The sequence below is a fragment of the Thermobia domestica genome, chromosome 10 (assembly GCF_964235325.1).
Source record: "Thermobia domestica chromosome 10, izTheDome1.hap1.1, whole genome shotgun sequence".
In the NCBI taxonomy this organism is placed as follows: domain Eukaryota; kingdom Metazoa; phylum Arthropoda; class Insecta; order Zygentoma; family Lepismatidae; genus Thermobia; species Thermobia domestica.
In genome coordinates this window covers 20,524,761-20,545,378 of record NC_137463.1, presented here as the reverse complement: position 1 = coordinate 20,545,378, position 20,618 = coordinate 20,524,761, and the positions used below count along the sequence as shown (strand labels likewise).

The following is a 20,618-nucleotide window of genomic DNA, read 5'->3' as shown; positions in this document are numbered from 1 at the left end:
CCATTTTCTAAATATGTGAGATCTAACACATCTAGAACCTTATCAGTCTGAAACTATGGGTAAATATTTTAATAATTTAGAAAAACACAAGTTCATTAGGTATTTCCATACTTACAAACAATAAATTCACAATAGAACAATACATTATGACATACATTCGTTTAAAATATAACGAGTTTGAAACGCAAGATTAACTTAAACAATTAATTGGATAGAATAATAATTTTTACATAAATACAGATGAACTCGGAATATCCCTAAGAATAACATTTAAAAAAAAATTGAATTTGTTTCTCCATGTTTACAATTCTAAGGATGTTTCTCCGTTTCTCTTTACGTTATCAACCACTTTTGTTTACACTTAAAGAAGTATGCAAATCAGACTTTAAATCGATTTAAAGTATTACGATGTTTTCTTTCATTATTTTGTTTTTTAAATTTATGGAAATGGATGGAAATATACTTATACATAAATGTGTATACATATTTATATATATACATGCACTGTTAGGTACAGGTTGTTGGAAAATGTGATTTTTTTAAATATTTTTGTTTACAAACATGATGATGTTTCAATTTGTTTATTTTGGTTCATGTGTTTGTTTTGGTTTTAGATTTATAAAATGATACAAATATCAGGTCATAGCTGAAATATTACACCCTTAAAGACAATAAAGTTCTTGAGCTAATCATTAAAAAATAACATAACATTTCCAATAAATAAACAAATAAATAAAGTAAACAATATATTTATATGTATTGCACTTTTCCACTGGTTTCCAAAGTGAATTCTCGAAAACCGACGAGAATTTTTATACTTCTTCATTTGTTTGTCTTAGCCTAATAGAAGTCCTATCTTCGTTTAGTTTGTTTGTTAAGCGAGAGTGAGATTGTTTACGTTGTTTCAAGTATACAATCGTGTTACCTGCTGATTAATTTATTTATTTGTTTAAAACTTAATTAAATTTGCAATTTTTTTGTTATTTATTTTACTGTGTAAATTGGACTGGGCTAGACTAGACTAGACTAGACTAGATAAAGAAATGACTAGAATATATGTATATGTATATATTTACAACAGTCTTTCTCCGAGTGTTTTTTTATTTTATTAATTTGTTTCTTAATATAGACAACTATATTACCTGTTTTTACCTTTTTATATTAATATGTCTAATATTAATACATGTTGAATCTTCTTGTTTTATGAAAGAACTTGATACGAGAACTGATGAATCCCGGTAAATATTCCTTCCACACGCCACTGAAAAGTTTTCTGTTAAAAATGTAAAAGAAACTCTTTCCCTCAGTAGAATACATTATACATTTCTTTATAAATCATCACGCAATAATGTTTACTATTTCTCATATGTCAAACGTCATATTCTTACCTGAAGGAAAATATTACGTTTTGAACAAGTTATTCTTCTTCAGGTAAGATTCAAAGACGTTTCGAACATCATATTTCTCTTCACGTAAGAATATGATAACTTTTCAAACACCAAATTTTTCTTCATGTAAGAACATGATTATATGTTTTTTTCAACTTCCATTTTTTTTCAAGTAAGAATATGATAACTTCTCAAACGCCAAATGTTTCTTCAGGTAAGAATATACTGATAACTTTTCAAACGCCAAAGTTTTCTTCAGGTAAGAATATATTGATAACTTTTCAAACGCCAAATTTTTCTTCAGATAAGAATATAATGATAAGTTTTCAAACGCCAAATTTTTCTTCACGTAAGAATATGATGATAACTTTTCAAACGCTACATTTAACTTCACGTAAGAATATGATTATAAATTTTTAAACACCATATTTCTCTTCATGTAAGAATCTGATGATAACTTTTCAAATGCCATATTTTTCTTCACATAAGAATATGATGATAACTTTTCAAACACCATAGTTTTCTTCATGTAAGAATATTACATATTGACAATTCAAACACCATATTCTTCTTGATGTTACAAATATGTTGTATTTGAATTTAGTACGCCTTATTCTTCGTCAGGTAAGGATCTTATATATTAACATTGCAAACACCACATTAACCTTTCAGTAAATATTTTATGGTTTGCATACAAAGGTTTATGTATAGCATTTTTACCTGATAATACAATTATGTTTGTAATCATTACACCTTAGTATACCCATGAAAAATCTAGAGACATCGAGAGACAAAATTTCACTGTGTATAATATTGCTTTAACAACATCATTATAAAATTTATATCTTTTTTATATAAAAAAATTCTTAAAACTCTTTCATGTTAAATACAACGTAAACAGAATAGTAAGGACATTGATTGACTCACACATATTTTATAACATATTCTGCTGCCATTGTACAGTTGTTCGTTTCAAAACAAATATAAACTTCTGAACATTTAACTTTTAAATTAAAATACAAAGTTTTATTATCATATTAATAGAACAACAAACTTTTTTGTTATAAAAAGAAAAAAAAACATTTACACTTTATAATAAAGAACTCAAACGTAAATATTAGTATTCCACAAAGTATTTGTGTAATAGGTCGCTACGTATGTTTTAATAAATGAATTCACACTAGTTTTTGAACTTGTATAATTCCATCTTACGATGAATAGAACTTAAAAAGAGTTTATTAAAATTTTTAAATGAAATTTTAGACACAATTGAATCGAGTTCTGTTAAAACCAAATAAGTCAGTTTTGGGATATTATTTATAAACTGCGGGCCGCGGTGGCTCAGTGGTAGAGTGTTCACCTCTAGTGCGTGTGTCCCTGGTTCGATCCAAGGTCGTGCCAAGTGAACTTTGTGGTGGACAAACACCGTGTGCGTGGGTTTTCTCGGGGTTCTCCCACTTTCTCCATTCAACCACTTTATTCAATTTTCATCACCGTCTCCTTTAGCCTAGTCGGCATAATCGTGGGACGTAAAACTGAAAGATTTCATTTCATTTTTCATTTATAAACTTTCAATTCCTCACATCCGTGTTCTGCATGATAGTGCAAATTTGAATATTTTCTTTTTTACATTTCTATTTTGTTCTTTCATACTAAACGTCATTATATTCCTAATTAACGTTTAAAAATTATCTTTTCCCACAAGTCTAACAATAAGGGTAAAATTCATGTCTTATCATCACTTACGGTTCAGAAGTTACCCACATTGAAAGAATGAGACATTCTGAATTTTTGAACACATGACAATACAAATATTTTCGTACTTCATATTGTCAGAAATAAACTTAAAAAGTATTTTAGATTTTAGAAACTAAATTCTGTATGTAAAATGATGATGTGTACTATTTATTTTTTTTATTCGATCCAATTTTATCTTTTCGGAAAAAAATCCTAAATCCAAATAGAGAGCCACAAAATAATTTATTTCCAGTCATAGTTGAAGTAGATATGCTCCATGATATGTGAAAGTAATCAATTTTGTACTGTTAATATGATGCCCAATAAACTTTTTTTTTTCATTTTATTGAAAACCTCAAACTGTTCTTTTTTATTTTAGCAAATATTGACTCAATTGTACAGGTATAATTATGGTAAAAATTTATATGTGTAATTTTAGTGATACTTTCATTAATATTTAATACAAATGCTGCTGCAGATGATATCAAATGAGTAGGTCTTTTATTTGCTGAAACCTTCCAAACTTATTCTGTATTCTGGTAAAGCATAATTCAACACTCAGTTATTCTAGTAGGCAATATTATGTGCAAATAACTCCAGATTCCATCTCCAGCTGAGGTATAAACTTTCAAATGATAAAGATTCTACTTGATGCTGCAGGTCTCATCTTACAGAAGCTCAGTGATGTTAATTAATCAATGATTATGTAAGAACCAAACTGCATACCATTTTTATCTTTTATTACTGATTTTTGAACAAGTGGTATAAGATTTATCTTTATGTCACACAAGACAATAATCAAACTTAGAAAAATACCTATTTATTCGAAATAACAAACTAAAAGATAACTATTCTTACCTGAAGAAAACTGCAATGTTTTCGAAGTTTTGAACGCTATCTTCTCCTTCAAGTAAGGAGATACAATTCAGTTTTCTTAAAGTTTGAACTCTGTTTCCGATATTTCGAACGTCATATTCTTACGTAAACCCTACAGTATTTCGACGTTTCAAACACTACCTTTTTCAAATAAGAAGACAATGTTTCAATACCATAAACATTATTGTTACCTAAAGAAGAAAAATGTGTTCGACACGATTATTATTACTATTATTATTTCAAAAAAGAATACCCAAGAAACAATAGAGATATTTACTTCCTGCAAAGTACATGATTTTTTGAAAATCAAAATAATCCAAGTATTAACGGGCCCTATCACGGCAAAATTAAAATACCGCTAATTTTACAGTAATTACGTGATATCTTCAAATAGATAAGAGATTATCGAAAAGTGGAACAAGTGCTCGCTAGACAATATTATTTTACATGAGATACCGTTATCATGACTCACTTATCTGTTTTTGATTTTCAGCCATTTAGAAAAATCGGCATTTATTTTCGCGTTTCTAAATGGTTGCAAACGGAAAGCTAGTAGGTGACTCGCGATAACGGTACCTCATGCAAAATAATATTGTCTAGCGCGCTCTTGTTTCACATTTCGATTATATTTTATCTATTTGAAGATATCAGATAATTACTATAAAATTAGCGGTATTTTAATTTCGCAGTGATTAGGCCTCTTAACAAAAATCAACATTTGTACCTGAAAACTTTAGCATTATTCTTTCACTACTGAGGGAAAAGGCTTATTTTTCTTCGATACTTGCTTCATAAACACACACATGGAAGGAACTATTGCTGGGTATCACTGGGTATTTCGTTTTATCGAGGTTCCCTGTTGGGGCATAAAAGGGGATGATTTATATACACTGGGGAGGGAGGGGGGTTGGAGGGGCGGACCCCCCTCCCGCAGCCTGTCAGTGCTGCGCGGCAAACTTCATTCGCTTTTGTTTTTGTCTCTGATTACAAAACCACACTCGCACCACATTTTTCTTCAGGTCCAACTTTTCGGCGATTGCGGCGATTTTCTCGCCCGATGGTCGCGGTTGAACTGCAAAATACGCTTCCAGTGACCTCTTCTCTGGTGCTGCAATGGATGTTCGTTTCCGCTTCTTCTCACCGGCTGGAAGGACGCTGGGGGCATCGGGGTCACGACGCTTGTTCTTCGCTTGAGCCTCTGCCTCCTCGAGCCATGCCTGTAGAATGGGTTTCAGCGCTATCATATTGTTATGTGACAAGGTGAGCGACTCGAACCTACAAATGGTACTTTGGGACAACGCACCAACGCCTGGGAGCTTCAAGTTAGCCAGTGCTTTGCCTACATCCGCCTGAGTCACTCCTAACTTGATTCTCCTTTGTTTGAACCTTTCGGCAAATGCTTCAAGCTCTCGTGGGTCTGTATCCGAATCATGCATCGGCACCGGAGGATGTGGGTGTGGGTGTGGATGCGGGTGAGGGTGTGAAAGCGGAGGGTGACTGGTCATCATTGTATTCATTGCCGAGTGAGAGTAAACTGGACCATGTAACTGTGGGTGGTGTCCATGCGAGGATCCGGTCGTATCGGACATCGGCGCCAGAGTGGTCATTGAAGACGAGGAAATTGGGTCGAGCATCTCCAAGCCGTCCATGGCATGATGGCTCATCTGAAAGAAAAGAAAGGAGAAATATACAATATTATATTTTCATTTATTAAAAGTTATCTTAATAACTAAACATGTTTATTTTATAAAATATTTATGTAAGGAGCTGTACACAACAAAAAATGAGGTATTAAAACATCTCAAAGTAACTACCACTATGGCGTGTTACTTGTGTGTTATTTCAACACTATGGACATCATCTTCCAAGTATATCGTAAATAAACTGGTAGTGAACACATAAGAACAACAGATGGCAGCACTGCTAGCCATGTAACTGTTGTTAGTCAATTCATAGGCTAACAAAACTAATTGTGTGATCTATTACAGAAAACATACACGTTATTCGTTACTTGGTATAAATGCCAAATATACTATAGCTCTGCTCATAGCAAACAATAAAGACAAATGCAAATTCTCACAGTTGTCAGTTTTTATGATATGCTAGGAAAGCGAAGTCTCTGGTGTTAAAATAACGCAGAAGTAACACGCTATAGTGATAGTCAATTTAACGCTTCTATTTTTGCTGTATAGTGTAGACTTATCAAGACTTAACTTTAAAACTCAAATATTATTTTGTTTTAAAAGTGTATGTTCATTTTTTTCTCTTAAAGGTTGTCACAAAAGAGACTCAAGTCAACTCCTTGGACCAGAAGTGAGGGTATCGTGTCAACAACAAGTATTAAAAGGTTGTAATTTAAAACTCACCAGAAAGGACGTGTGACAGTAATTTGCTTCTGAAATGTAACTATGGATTGTCCAGACTTTAAAATAGGCACGAAAGCCTATTTGTTTTTACTATAAAATATCAGTCCCACCTCGTCCCCAGAATAAACTGATTTACTTAATGAGATGGCTTAATGTTGTAACAATATTGTAAACCTAAAAAGTAAAAGTAAAAATAAAAATTCTAATTTTATCAACATCTTTATGAATTATGTTGTTTTTCTCCGTTGTATAACTTCCGTGTCTTGTAAAACTGGTATGTAACAAATTGTAACAAACTGTAAAACCTTCCTAGTTACTGATGCTGATGAATGTATTTCTCGCAAACTAACATTTTTCTGCACACGTCGAGATTTTAGATTTAAGACACCACAAGTAGTACTTTTCCACGTTTCAGTACTATCTCTTCCGTGGTAAATAACCCCCAAATCATGTTTCACTTCTTTCAAAATATTACAGGATTTAACGAATAATCTTGCCCTTCCCATTGGTCTACTGGTTAGCTCGTATGTATTTACTGCACGTGGTCCCGAGTTCGAGTCCTGGTTGGAACATATTAAACTTTAAACGCATTATGGTGGTTCAAAATCCATCTGAAACTGTAGGTTCTACACGTCTTATGTAGCCTAGGTAGTGACAAGGGATGCTAAATGAAAAAATAAATAAATAGACAAAATAAATAAATAAATAGGCACAAGAATAATCGGGTATAATTTCTTACTGAAATTTCCTAGAAAACTAGCTACTTGAAAAAATAGTATTTACTGAAACAACTACAGCAGCTGACAATATTTTCGAAATCTGTAAGTTTTACGTTGTATGATCATACTCTTTACACTAAAGGATACGGATATTAGTGAGAGTGAAGTTTTATTAAACAAATTGTGGAATGAGAATGAGGAAGAAAACAGGAGACCTCCGGAAAACCAACGAACACAATGTTGTCTACCACAAAGCTGCAAAGTCTGGGATCGAATCAAGGACCCTTTACACTAGAAATGAGGGGTACACGACTGAGCTACCGTACCCCCACAATGTTGTTAAGAAATACATCTACAATATCTTTATCATTTATTTAGTGGAGGCCGCGATGGCTCAGTGATAGAGTGTTCACCTCTATTGTATCAGGTTCTTGGTTCGATCTAGGCCCATAACCAGCCCAAAAATGTATGGGGTACCAGGTAGAAGTTAGCTGCAGCCCGATCCAACCATATTATAGTTCATTACCAAGCCTTCTATGAAAATTTTAGGGGGAAGTCAAAACTTAGAGAGAGCCCGGCCCCGTGTCCCCGTGGATACGGGCCTGGTACGATCCTAGCTTGCGTCTAGTGAGCTTTGTAGTTTTCCCGTTTCCTCCCACTTTCTTTATTCCACCATTTCATTCAGTTCTCATCATCACTGTCTCCTTTTGTCTAGCCGGCATAAACATGGGACGTAAACCTTAAAGATTTAATTTCATGTTTTAATTTATTCTTTGATGACACTGCGAAAGTTTGAAACCATTGCGCAGTTAACCCTTTCATTAGTAAGTACATTTTCAAGGTTTCTTTTTTACTGCTCACTTTTGTCCAAGTAAAATAACAATGCTACAATAGTGAGTGATAAAACAAACATATCTCATTCCCTTAAACTACCCCATTCTCGCCGAAGAAACACTCCTCACCCCCACACGTTGGCGAACAGAATCTTTCCCCTGCACCACCATTTCTCAAGCTAGCAACAGACAAATGAACCAGGAGGCAAGTTCATGCGTTTCCATTTACCACCCAAATTGTTCTTATTCTTCAAATAGCCATTTTACAAGGCCGGGGGCGTTTCGTTCGGAGGCAATAATGATGAAATATTCCGTCTGGAGACTCTCCATTCTTTCCTCGTTTGCTTCCTGTGAATCATAGAGGAGCCCCTTGGCGGTCACAAATCAATTGAATTGGAACAAGAGCTCGTCACGGCACGGGGATCTATCGTTTTCCTCTCTCCTCGACCATATTGCCTTGTTTCTAGTGTCTACTACTATTTCTTGGTTTTTTGCTTTTTCATCCTCTTTTGTCTTTCTTACCATTTTCTTACGAGTTATTTTTTCACTCTCTAGTAGTTGTGGATGTCAAAAAAAATGTTAGGTACACCATTTTCACGAATGTATTCGTGAAGTATTACAGATTCCTCCTGTGAAAAGTTTTCATGACACCAGAGTCTAATCCAAGAGGGAATGGTACAGGGGCTAGAGCACCCATTGTGACTGGAACTTACGCTGATAAAATACAATCGGACCTGATGATGTGGCTCTGTAATGCAATTCTCTTGTAGGCGAAATGTTGTGGTGGGTAACGGCAATGCTGGATTTACGTATTAGCTAAACAAGATATGGCTTAGGGACCCACTTGCTTTGGGGCCCAAAAATTTAAAGAAAATACTGATTGTAATGTAATTTCCAAATAACAAGAAAAAGCAAATAAAATACATATAACAATGTTGTTTTGCACTATTATGTACTAGGCTTTTATGAAGTAAGTAATAGGACTCCATTTCTCAGCCCCACTTGTGATGAGGACCCTGATGTCCAGGGTCCCGATTATAATGGGGACCCGTTTCCCAGCCCTACTTCTAATGGGTCTTTATTTATATTTAGATATTCATTAGGTCCGTAAATTAGCATAAAACATATACTCAAACCTAAAAACTGGAAAATTTTTTTTTCGTTGAAAAAGAAAGTTTGACGTATAAAGGACCCCTAAAGCTTGAAGTATAAAGAAACCCTTTGAATAGCTTAGGGCCCATCAAACCTCGTAAATCCGGCACTAACGGTCTTTACTGCCAAGGTTGATCTTACGTGATTCTGTGTGCAACTACCAACTGTGCCAAATCGAAGTGTATATCCTGATTCGGAGCTCACGTTAATAGTAAAACTCATTCTTCATATTCTCCTTGCTGCATAAGGATACGAGATTTCAAACTTAAACTCAGATGAATAAAATAATGACACCTGGGAAAATGGAATGGAAATCAACATCGTAAAATCGAAAGCCATGAGAATATCCCGTGGAAACGTGACCTTTCAGGTCAGAGTAGAACAAAGAGAACTAGAAGAGGTCGATAATTTCAAGTATCTGGGAAGTATTTTGACAAAAGACGCTTACTGCACCAGAAATTAGATCAAAAATTGCTATAGCCAAAGAAGCATTCAACAAGAAAAGATCACTCTTAACTAGCAGCCTTAATAGTGGATTAGGGAAGAAGTTGGTCAAATGCTATATCTGGAGCATTGGACTGTATGGTTCAGAGGCTTGGACATTACGGAAGTTAGAGAAGAAATATTCAGAGAACTTCGAAATATAGTGTTGGAGGAAGACGGAGAAGATAAGACGGACAGAAAGAGTAACAAACGAGGATGTTTTTAAAACGGATAATAGAGAAGAGAACGCTTTTAGCCAGCGTTCTTCGTAGGAAGACTAATTAGATTGAACACATCCTGTAAAGAAATTGTCTTCTTCATACAGCCATCCATATTCGTAGAAGAAAAGCGAGAAATAGAAAGAACAGAGCTGCTCGATGAGTTGAAGAATAGAAAAAATATTGGAAGTTAAAAAAGAAAGTTGACGGTCTAGAAACATGGAAGAAATATTTCCAGGTCAAACCTATAATAATAATAATAATAATAATAATAATAATAATAATAATAATAATAATAATAATAATAATAATAATAATAATAATAATAATAATAATAAAGTAGCACTTCGACAGTGAACAAAATGAGATGCGAAAATATTGAATGAGAAAATTGGTAGAGTGAGAATGTGGGAGGAAATGGTGTAATTCACGGACACAATGTTGTCCACCAGACACTTACATAGCCTGGGATCGAACTAGAGACAAGTAATCTACCATTGAGATACTGTGTTCCCTTAGACATAGACATGTTTATCCCAACGTTTTGAACAAATGCTGAATGCTTTACCCTGGAAAAAAGTCAGAGTACTTCATACCGGAGGAATATTAATCGGTATAAATGAACGTTTTGTATGCTTAGGACATAATTACTCAGTTTCTGATTAAATGACATCTCTAAATAAATTCCTTTCTGTTAGTCTAGTAGCTAGCGTGGCCGCGTTTGGGACACGGAGTCCTGGCTTGGAATCCTCGTGAGAGAGTCTTGTAATTTGAGCGCATTAAGGGGATTCGGATTCCACCTTAAAAACTATAGGTCCAAGGCTCATATAACCTCGATGCTGAAAAAGTCGAGCCAACTAATCTAATCCTAATTCCAAGTGTATACAGTTAAGTCCCGTATTTTAGGTCCTTTCTTATTGTTATCAAATAGGTAGACCTATTTTTGTATTATTATTATTTGTTCTTAACGTCCTTTCACTTATAACTAAAGCCTGGAACAGTCGAATCAAATAAATCCATAAAATAGAATATTATTCTTGTTCAATGCAGGTGTGAATACCTACTTTTGGGCCACCCTATAGTTCTTCGCGCACTCTTTTGACCAACGTGGAAAAGAACTAACCACTTCTCTTCTTTTCTCTAAATTTAGTAGGAAATTTAAATATATATATATATATATATATATATATATATATATATATATATATATATATATATATATATATATATATATATATATATATATATATATATCCAAGATAAGGAATGGAAATGCGGGATAGATAATATACAATCGAATTCATTAAGAATATAGGAGATAAGGGCAAGAAAGAATTGCTCCGAATCTGCAATGGAATATATGAAACAGGCGAATGGCCAAAAGGCTTCTTGGCGACGATAATGTTACCGATAGCTAAGAAATCGAACGCAGAGAGAGATGTGAGGATTATAGAACTAATTTTGCTTCGAATGCTGAACAGAAGCTTGTAGGAAGAACAAATGCAATTACAATTACATTACACATATAATACAAATACAATAATGGTAATCGGTGAAAGGTTTATAGAAGAAAAGGAAAGACATATATGTGGTATTTATTGACCTAGCAAAGGCTTTTGACAGCGTGAATTGGTGATTGTTTTTGAGAGTTCTTAAAAGGTTGGATTGGAATGGAAAGATCGAAGACTCATTAGAAACTCATATATAAACCAATGCAATAAGTAAGTGTTGGAATAGTGGAGGAAATGACGAGGAGAGTGCAATTGGAATACAAGTTCGACAGGGATAGTGTCCCTCCCCAACATTATTTAATATCTATCTGGAAGTGATAGTGAAAAAGACCCAACATAATGAAGACGGTATTTCAGTAGGAGGTACAATAATTAGGTATTTATACGGTTTGCAGATGTTATTGCACTTCTTACGAATCTTATGAGAAAATCAACAAGATGTTAGGAAACTCAGATCTGGTGATCGGAACGAAGGGATGGGTGACAATAAAGCGTGTGTTCAGGTGCACCTCGGAGAGTTGGCAACTCTGCTTGGATATGGAAGGCGATCATGCCAAATTGCTGTGATTTCATTTACTTACGGTGTTTTCTTTGATATTATAAACAGTTCATTTGAATTCAAGTGTTCCTTGCCAGTGGTGCTTAGGGACTTCTCGGGCACCCTGTATATTTAACTAAACAAACATCTGGAAGTTTCTAGGAGTGGCTGAAGGTGGCTACAGGGAATGGTGATCTTCCCTGGCCACTCCCAAGCTATACTGTAGATTTGCTCTGTAGTTTGATTATGTTGGGAGTTTATTATCTCAATGTAACTGTTCTTTGGAAAGGCAATTAGTCCCACACTTTGATACTTGTCACAGTGCAATAATAGATACATGAAATTTAAATTCTGCAAAAGAGAAAAGGTTAAGCATATAATTTTAAGCAGGTATGATTCAAATGTATTAAATTGAATTTAATATGATAACTAAACTGTATGAAATTTCATATCTACTTTTGCTTTCTTTTTTACAGTGTTGTGTTATAGAGGGAAGTAACTTACAGTGTTCTGTAAGTAATTTAGGGCGTGTACTGTACGCTCTAGCTCCTCCCTACATAGGGAACTGCTGTGTAGTGTCATCTTCCTAGTGTCATGAATACTTCTGCTTGATGGAATATTTTACTGTCACTTTCATGTTAACACGTGCTGTAGATATATGAACAATGTTTAGTGTAATTAAACGTTAATTAACGTAAAAACTACGCATAAGAATTTAAAGTCATCTGTATTTTTGTTCACCATGGTGAGATCTAACGATCTTAATGTTGAAACACAAATTTTGAGATTATGGTTTACTCTAATGAAAATATGTATTGCATTTGTACAGTTTTTTCTTGTTAAATAATGAAAATACAGTAGAGATTCGATTATCAGAGCAGCAACAAGACAGAGAGGTAATTCTTCAAAATATTGAGAGAAAACAAATGCCGAAGCAAGCAGCTCACGTTTTAAATATACTCACACTTTGTAATATACTAGCAAAAGCTCAGGCGACGCTACGATTGGTATAAAGTAATAAACAGGGTCGGCTCTACCATATGTGCAAGGGGTTCCAAGTTTCGAGAGGCTTCAAAATCTGTCATAACTATATTATTTAAAATGAATATTTCTTGTTTGTTGGAAATATACTTCATGATAATGTTAGTTAGATTTACTAAGCTGACCTTCTATTTGAATACTATATACATAAATCATGTTTAGGTCGCATTAGTTTAAGGTCACATGGACAATGCTAAAGAAAATCGTCAAACAAATCCCAGCATGAATTGCTTGATTGCTGTCAAATACAAAAACTCAATTCTCGAACAGTAGCGAATACCTGTTCCATTTGGTTAGTTATCACAGTTTTGATATGAAAACTAGTCTTGTCTTTGTCACAAACAAGTTCCTTATCATTGAAGATGGAAACAAGTTTTCTTTCTTTTTTTTAACAAATACGAGATGTAGAAGAAAAATCAAGAAATAAAAATAAAAAAAGCTAATGGAACTGAAATCGCGAAGTGATATATTGAGATTGAAGCTCGATATTGAATTCTTTTAAAAGGATTATCATCTTTCCTTTGCAGGTGTGTTTGCTTTATTTTTCACTAACGTAATAGATTATTATTTAAAGAAAACACAGACACAATGAGATTGTATTTGTAGTGTTTAGGCCTTCCTGAGCGTGAATGCTCTTTCCCCCCACTTTGTTGTTCAAGATGGGATACCATACTTAAATCATGGCTTTTAAGATTTGTTCTTTCTAGAGAATGGGGAAAGCAGGAAATGATGCCATTGTACAGGGCAACAAATTGTCTAGGGCGGCTCTGTTAACAAATATAAAGAAAAAAAAAATAATTCAAATAAAGCAAGTTCGAACTCCCGGTTACGGAATCACTACCATGAAGCTCTAACACGCACAGTTATCCAGTCCGTCTCGATATAGTATTAGGATAATCCAAACCTTCATGGCCCTGCACGTAGTGACAGAAGAGCTTCGCAACCATGTGTGCTGCTCTCAGTGTTCATCTTCGAAACTTCAGTATATGGCCGGCCTTAGGTGGTGCGGGGTCCGATTGGGAACATTTTGCGGGGCCCAAGGTTTACAACTAACTTGCACCAAGGTCTGCAGAACACACACACACACACACACACACACACACACATATATATATATATATATATATATATATATATATATATATATATATATATATATATATATATATATATCGCTCTCCCTGCTGGTGTAGTGGTTATAACGATTTCTCTTTATAACGTTTTTCCATTTGCTCAACGTTCTGGTGTAATCGCACACCCTGTTCATTGCTTATACCAGCTAATTTTTCAGAGAAATAACTCAAATAGAAATGCAGACAGTGAATGAATTTTAAAATACATACTTCACCCTTATGCCTTGCAATTTTTTGAGAAGTTTCTGTATCAATATTTCATAGTTTTTTCTCTTACAAGTAAATCTATCGATTTCGAAATCTAGTTTCTTGACCAAACTTGGCAGAGAAGTGTGGAATATCAAGAAAAGAACGTAAGCAAAATTTAGTGCTTCCACCCATAAAGACAGCATCAGTGGCCAAAAACGTGATTGATCAGAATAAGCCATAACAATGTGCTTCAAGCTTGAAAATTTTATTTTATTCGTAAAACGGTTAAAGGGATGAAAAACAAAAACACATTAACCGACACCGGGCGGAACTAGGAAGGAATGTTTATCATGGCCGCTATCTTGAAGGTGGCCATCCTGTATCTCGCTCGACTTCTTCTTCTTCTTCTTCTTCTTTTTTTTTTTTTTTAATAGGAAGGGGATCATGTAACATATCAAATTGGGCTAGAATTTTACGAGAAATACAATGGAGAAATCTGTTTTCATAAGTCTTTATTTGTAAGACATAATAAAATGCACATTGATATGAATTCGTTGGTTCAAAGATTTATTAACTGCTGGATCCTTTTGAAAAAAATTCAAATCAGGAAAACTTAATGTACACTAGTGAGAATTACTTATGAAAGATATAATCAGCTTGAAATCGTTATCGACTGCAGACAAAATGAAATGGTGATGAGACGATCACAAACCTTAAGGAACTGATAGAAGATGGATGAATATTTTCCATTGGATTATTCGGGTTAGAAGACAAACCTTCATAAGCAGCCACATATTCAGTACGCACTAGTATACATTTAGTTTTAGTGACTTGATTTTTTTAAATACATCTACGGGATTTTCGCAGGGGAGGACAAAGTGTGTCCTCTGGTTTTGTAATTTTAATATAGCTAAAATAGGAGAAAGGACATGCAAAGAAGTATTATTGAGGCTGATTTATTTGATAGACCTACCATTTCGATATTAACCGTAATCTCTCTCATGACAGAATCAGTAAGAACGCTAAGAAGTTTACTTAATGGAGTGCTCAAAATAAAAGAGGGTGTGCACCCAGAATAATGATATACACTTTTCCACAAACTCAAAGAAAACAATATTTTTACGCTCAGGGATATGTGTAAGAAAATTTGGGGGGTGTTAAGGGTGTTGGGGTGTGCAAAATACTTCCTGGACATAATATCTGCCTTTACAACAACGTAAAAATATACGTAAGTACGAAGTTGTAAACGTAAAAAAATAAAAAAGCTACTGGAGCATTAAATTAAGGAAATATTTGCTTATGTCCGGACACTTAATACAAACTATTCATTTACATGTTAGGGAGAGGCCATACCCTCCCTTGTGGAGTCCATGGATGTATCTGTATTGCAATATGTTGTTGTGTGTATTTGACAACCGAGAGTAGCAAGAGAATCTTAACGGTACCATAGTCACTTGGCCGGGGGCCCCGCAAGCATTAGAGTCCCGCGAGCAGAATTGATGTATTAATTGCATGTATTAGGAGCAAAATTTATTCATAAGGACTGCAACACACTTGTTTGCTCTGGGGCCTAATATGCTGTTGAAACGGTACTGGAGAATAGATTAGAGTGAACAGTAGAGTAGAAGGCATTAGCGCGGGGCCCCCTTGGGCGCGGGGCCCGATTGGGAGCAATCGATCCAATCGGCTTAAGGCCGGCCCTGCTTTTATGGTCTATTTAAAAAAAAAATGTTGTTAGTGAGTTTTTTACTTTTTAATTTTGTGTATTTTAGTGTTTTACTTCTCAAGGATTACACTAAAAAAATTCAATTATGGCTGTACTATTATACGTATACAGGGTTCCTACTGGTTAGGGAAATCAGGTAAGTCAGGGAAAATGGTACAGGTCAGGAAAGTTCAGGGGAAAAGACTGAAAATCAGGGAAAGTCAGGGAAATTTTATAAAATGTATGCTTTCTAACATTAATTGTATATTAATTTCACCTTAGTCAACCACTATAATGGACGTTGTTCAGATTTTTATGGAAAGTAAGTGGAATGTACGTATAAGCAATTGATTACTATTTGTCTCTATAGAATAAATGTTATATTCACAGTTATTTATTCCGTATCTACATGACGACGTCATCCGATACCTGTCATGAAAGTCGGGGAATTTCCTGCCAAAGATTAGGGAAAAGTCAGGGAAATAGATTTCTCCAGATCAGTAGGAACCCTGGTATAATATTGCCCTTCATTTTGCAGGAAGTCTATATTATCCGAGTCTCGATTAACCAAAGTTAGTCAGGTCCACATTAGCGCGGATAATCGTGGCTCTATTATATTGAAGACTATAATTTTAAAATAAAAAAAAAAAAAAAATAGAAATATTTGGCGCGAAAGCAGGGAAACAAGGGTTATACAGCATTAAATATCAAAATATTCATTGATTGGTTTGTAATTCTGTTCTTCGTCACCAGCGAAGTCATATACAACGAAATTTACAGTTGAAAAATGGGTTGTTGATTAACGTAGTGCATTCAATGCTCTACCACAACGAATTGAACTTAAACCTCCTGGCCGAATGTTTTACAAATAATATACCAGAGTAGTGGACACATTGGTTCAGTGGTAGAACACTAACTTATGGTGTGAAAGGTCCCTGCTTCAAATCCAGACCATGTGAGTTTGTACTGTAGAACATCGTAAAAGTAAAACGAAGTTAACTTTCTACTTTTGCCTTCCACGATTGTCTTTTATAAAAACTCTTGAGTTAAGTTGATTTTAGTTTAGCGTACCTTTCAGCAGCGAGGCTATATGAGACGTGGATCTACAAATTAACGTGGAATCTGAACCACATGAGCTAACGCCGGGAATCGAACCCGGGTCTCCCGCTCCAAAGGCGCGTACGCTAACCGCTTAGCCACGAGAGAGCTCCTCTTTTATAAAAGTATTGATGAAACGGAAATGTTGGAGGAAACTGGAGAACCCAGAGAAATGCCCATGGACGCAATGGCTTCTCGGGGGCTCTTCTGTTTTCAAATCTTTTATAACCATTTCCTTCCACTAATGAATGATCCGTCTCTTGTAGTCTAAATTAAATAATCGTGGAAGTACAAGGCAAAAACTAGAAAGTTTATTTCAGTTTACTTCGAATTGTCTAATATACATGGGTACTGGCGGATCTACTCCTGGGCCGGGCAGCTCACCTAGGGCCTCGAGTTTTTGGATCAAAAGATCCAATATTTTTCAATCAAAAAATTTCTTTTAGGCCTTATATCTGGAGAACTACATTAGTGTAGCCAAACCCAAACTATCACTCAACTCAGTACGATGTTTAATTCCGTAGAAAATACGAAAACTCTATTTAGGGGTCGTTCAAAAATTTTCTGGCCCCTGATTCAAAAAAATAAATTAATGTTGGCCAAGATCGCAGTCTTTTAATGCTTTTTTGATCATTCCTAAAGTTCTTGTTTGAGTGACAAAAATAATTTAAATTATTATTTATATATTTTTTGAAAGTTTATAGTAAAATCATGATATATTTATCATAGTAGCGTATGCGTTTTTTTCTGTTTGCGTTCCTCCCAGTTTTTACCTTCTAGTTTCGCCACTGTTCATGGGATAAGTAGTTCGCATGAAATAAACACATATTATGCAGATTCCTTGTGGGTATATTTACGGGAAAGAGGTCTTTGGGAAGTCCAGGAAGAAATAGCCAGAATGAATTGGATTAGATAATACAAGATTAGATTAAATTTTGAGTTTAGTGTTCCTTTCAACAGCGAGGCTTATATACAAGACGAGAACCTACAGCTTAAGGTTAGTTTAAAGTGACAAGTTTTGCCGATAGATGTCACAACATTCTTCGTATATCTCTCACGTATTTATTACCTTTCACGAAAATTCACGATTTCTTTTACAAATTTCAACCTAGAGATTTCAAATTTTTTGAGAAGGAACTTCATAACCTATCGAAGACAACAATCCGTGCAGATTTTTTTATTTAGAATTTTCTTCATTGTTAAAATGGCTTGTTTGTTGAAAGGGATATCCAAACCTTTAACAATATCACTTTCAACAATGAAGAAAATTCAAAATAAGAAATCGGCACGGATTGTTGCCTTCGATAGGTTATGAAGTTCCTTCTCAAAAAAATTTGAAGTCTCTAGGTTGAAATTGCAAGAGAAATTGTAAATTTTTGTGTAAGGTAAAAAATACATGAGAGAGATACGAAGACTGTAGTGACATCTATTTGCAGAACTTATCCCTTTACACCAATCTTAATTGGGATCCGAACCACATTAGCATCCACCGGAAATTGAACCCGGGTCTCCCTAGAATGAATTGGGTTTGGGCTAATGTCGTCTATGAGATGAGACGATACAGTATTTTCTTGACGTAATAGGAGACGAGACAAAGGTTTTACGATACAAGAAGATACACTTCAGACAGGAGACATAATTTACGAGCTGCCTCGTGACAATATGGTGAGTGTACGCGCCTTGGGCAGGGGAAAACACAGGTTCGATTCCCGGTGAGAGCGTACTCTTATCTCGTAAGCAACTGTACTTAAGTGGTTGGTGCGTCGGATTGAAGTCTACCTTTAATTTCAGCTCCAAAACCACATGAGACTGGGCCTATAGTTTAAAGTGGAATCCAAATCACGAAGTCGAATCCGAAACCAGGTGCAAAGTGTGATACAAAAGTACAATGAACGTAGTTGTACAGCGCCATCTATCGATGTGGTATCTATTTCAACTAAATGGCGTGACAAACATCTTGGCATTTGAAGACGGCGCTCCAAGTTCCCTTTAAATGCTGCTAGCAAATGAGAGGCCAGCGGTATTGCCACGTTTATTTTGCACAGATCCACGTCTATCTCCTGCCACCTGATCGCGCTGTAGTTTGTCTGCTTACCCATAGCCACATCCCTTTACCACTTAGCAACGTCGCGCCAGAGCTTGCTTTTTATTCGTTTAGCTGAAATGCCAAGATGTTTGTCACAGGCCTTAGTAAGCCTGGTAGCCTAAACCTTTGGTACAGTCGGTGTCGAGTTTGAACGAGTTGTGACATGTTAGTTGGCTTCCAGAGGCAGAAGAGTGAGGACGTGTTAAGAGTATGTCGTGCGCCAAAACTAAATTTTGTTCTAAGCTGCAAAAAAAAAAAAAAAAAAAAAAAAAAAAAAGTGCCAAAGAAGCTCACGAAATGTTAAAATGAATGTATGGCGATGAAGCTGTGGCATTGAAGACTGTTCACAAGTGATTATGAGAAATTCAAAAGTGGCAAGGAGTCGGTTGAAAACGAGCAACGATCGAGACGTTCTTTGACGTCAAAAACAGATGAAAACGCGCAAAAAGTAGCACAAATGATTTGTTCAAACAGATGAATGACTATTCGAGAACTTTTCGAAGAACTAAACGTTTCGTATGGGTCCGTCAAAAGCATTTCAACCAGCGATTAAATGGGTAAATGGCTTCCTTCTTCACCACGAAAACGCGTCGTGACACACCTTGCGTTTGATCCGAGAGTTTTTAGCCCCCCCCCCCCAAAAAAAATATTCCTGTCTGTCCATATTTGCTGTATTCTCCAGATAAAGCACCATGCGACTTCTGGCTCTTCTCCAAAATTAAGACTGTGCTTAAAGAATAACATTTGACACCAGTCCTGACATTAAGAGAGCCACGACAGAGCAGCTGAACGTCCTTCCAAAAGAAGCCTTCCAGAAATTCTTTCAGTCATTGACTCAACGTTGGGATAATTGCATTGATAGCAAGAACAGTACTTTGAAGGAGATTAAATCAAATTCTGTGTAAGATTGTTACTTTGTTTCTAATAAAATTATTCACCGTATTTTTTGATAACACCTCGCATACCAAAGTCAAAAATACTAGCCACTAGACTAGTCGGGAGAGCTAGAATCCAACAGAGAAATTTTGACTCTGCGGCAATGAACCTCTAGGATTGCTTAAACATATAGAGTTAAATTTATTTATTAGATACAAACTCAAGTACTTATACGTATATATCTGTTTGTACGTAGTTTGAATGTTTGTATTAGCAAAAGAGAAACAAAGAGGTTTGTATGAGCTGTAACGCGTGAAACAAGCGGATGAAGTTGGCCTCCTATTAGGGCCTCCGAGGACTGAAGTTGAGCAGTTAACACGATGCAGATAGTAATTAGCTTCGGTGCTCATTTGGAAACTCATGCTGTGACGCAGTCTAGAGTTTGGACATTAAAGCAGCCCTCGGTGAGTAATAGAAAAGAAAGTGCTTGCTACCACCACAGAGATAATACTGTAGTTGAGAGTGAGTCGACTTCCCTTTTACCATATAAAGTGGAATTTTAGCTAGAGCAAATATTACAGCTAGATGCTTTCTTATTTCTCTTATACTTTGTTTATTATGCTCATTTAAAGTTGATTCAATTCTCATTTAGTTGTTTGTACAGTGCCA

At 35.3% G+C, this 20,618-nt stretch overlaps 1 protein-coding gene across 3 annotated transcripts in view; it reads right to left on the bottom strand.

Moving 5' to 3' along the window:
* Window positions 1-275: 275 nt before the first annotated feature.
* Window positions 276-20,618, bottom strand: part of acj6 (abnormal chemosensory protein 6) — a 244,224-nt gene continuing 223,881 nt past the window's right edge. For all 3 annotated transcript variants that reach the window (XM_081727860.1, XM_081727861.1, XM_081727862.1), the window contains one exon: window positions 276-5,665. In XM_081727860.1, coding sequence (XP_081583986.1) covers window positions 4,940-5,665 — 726 coding nt within the window. In that variant the 3' untranslated portion in view covers window positions 276-4,939. The remainder of the gene's footprint in view (window positions 5,666-20,618) is intronic.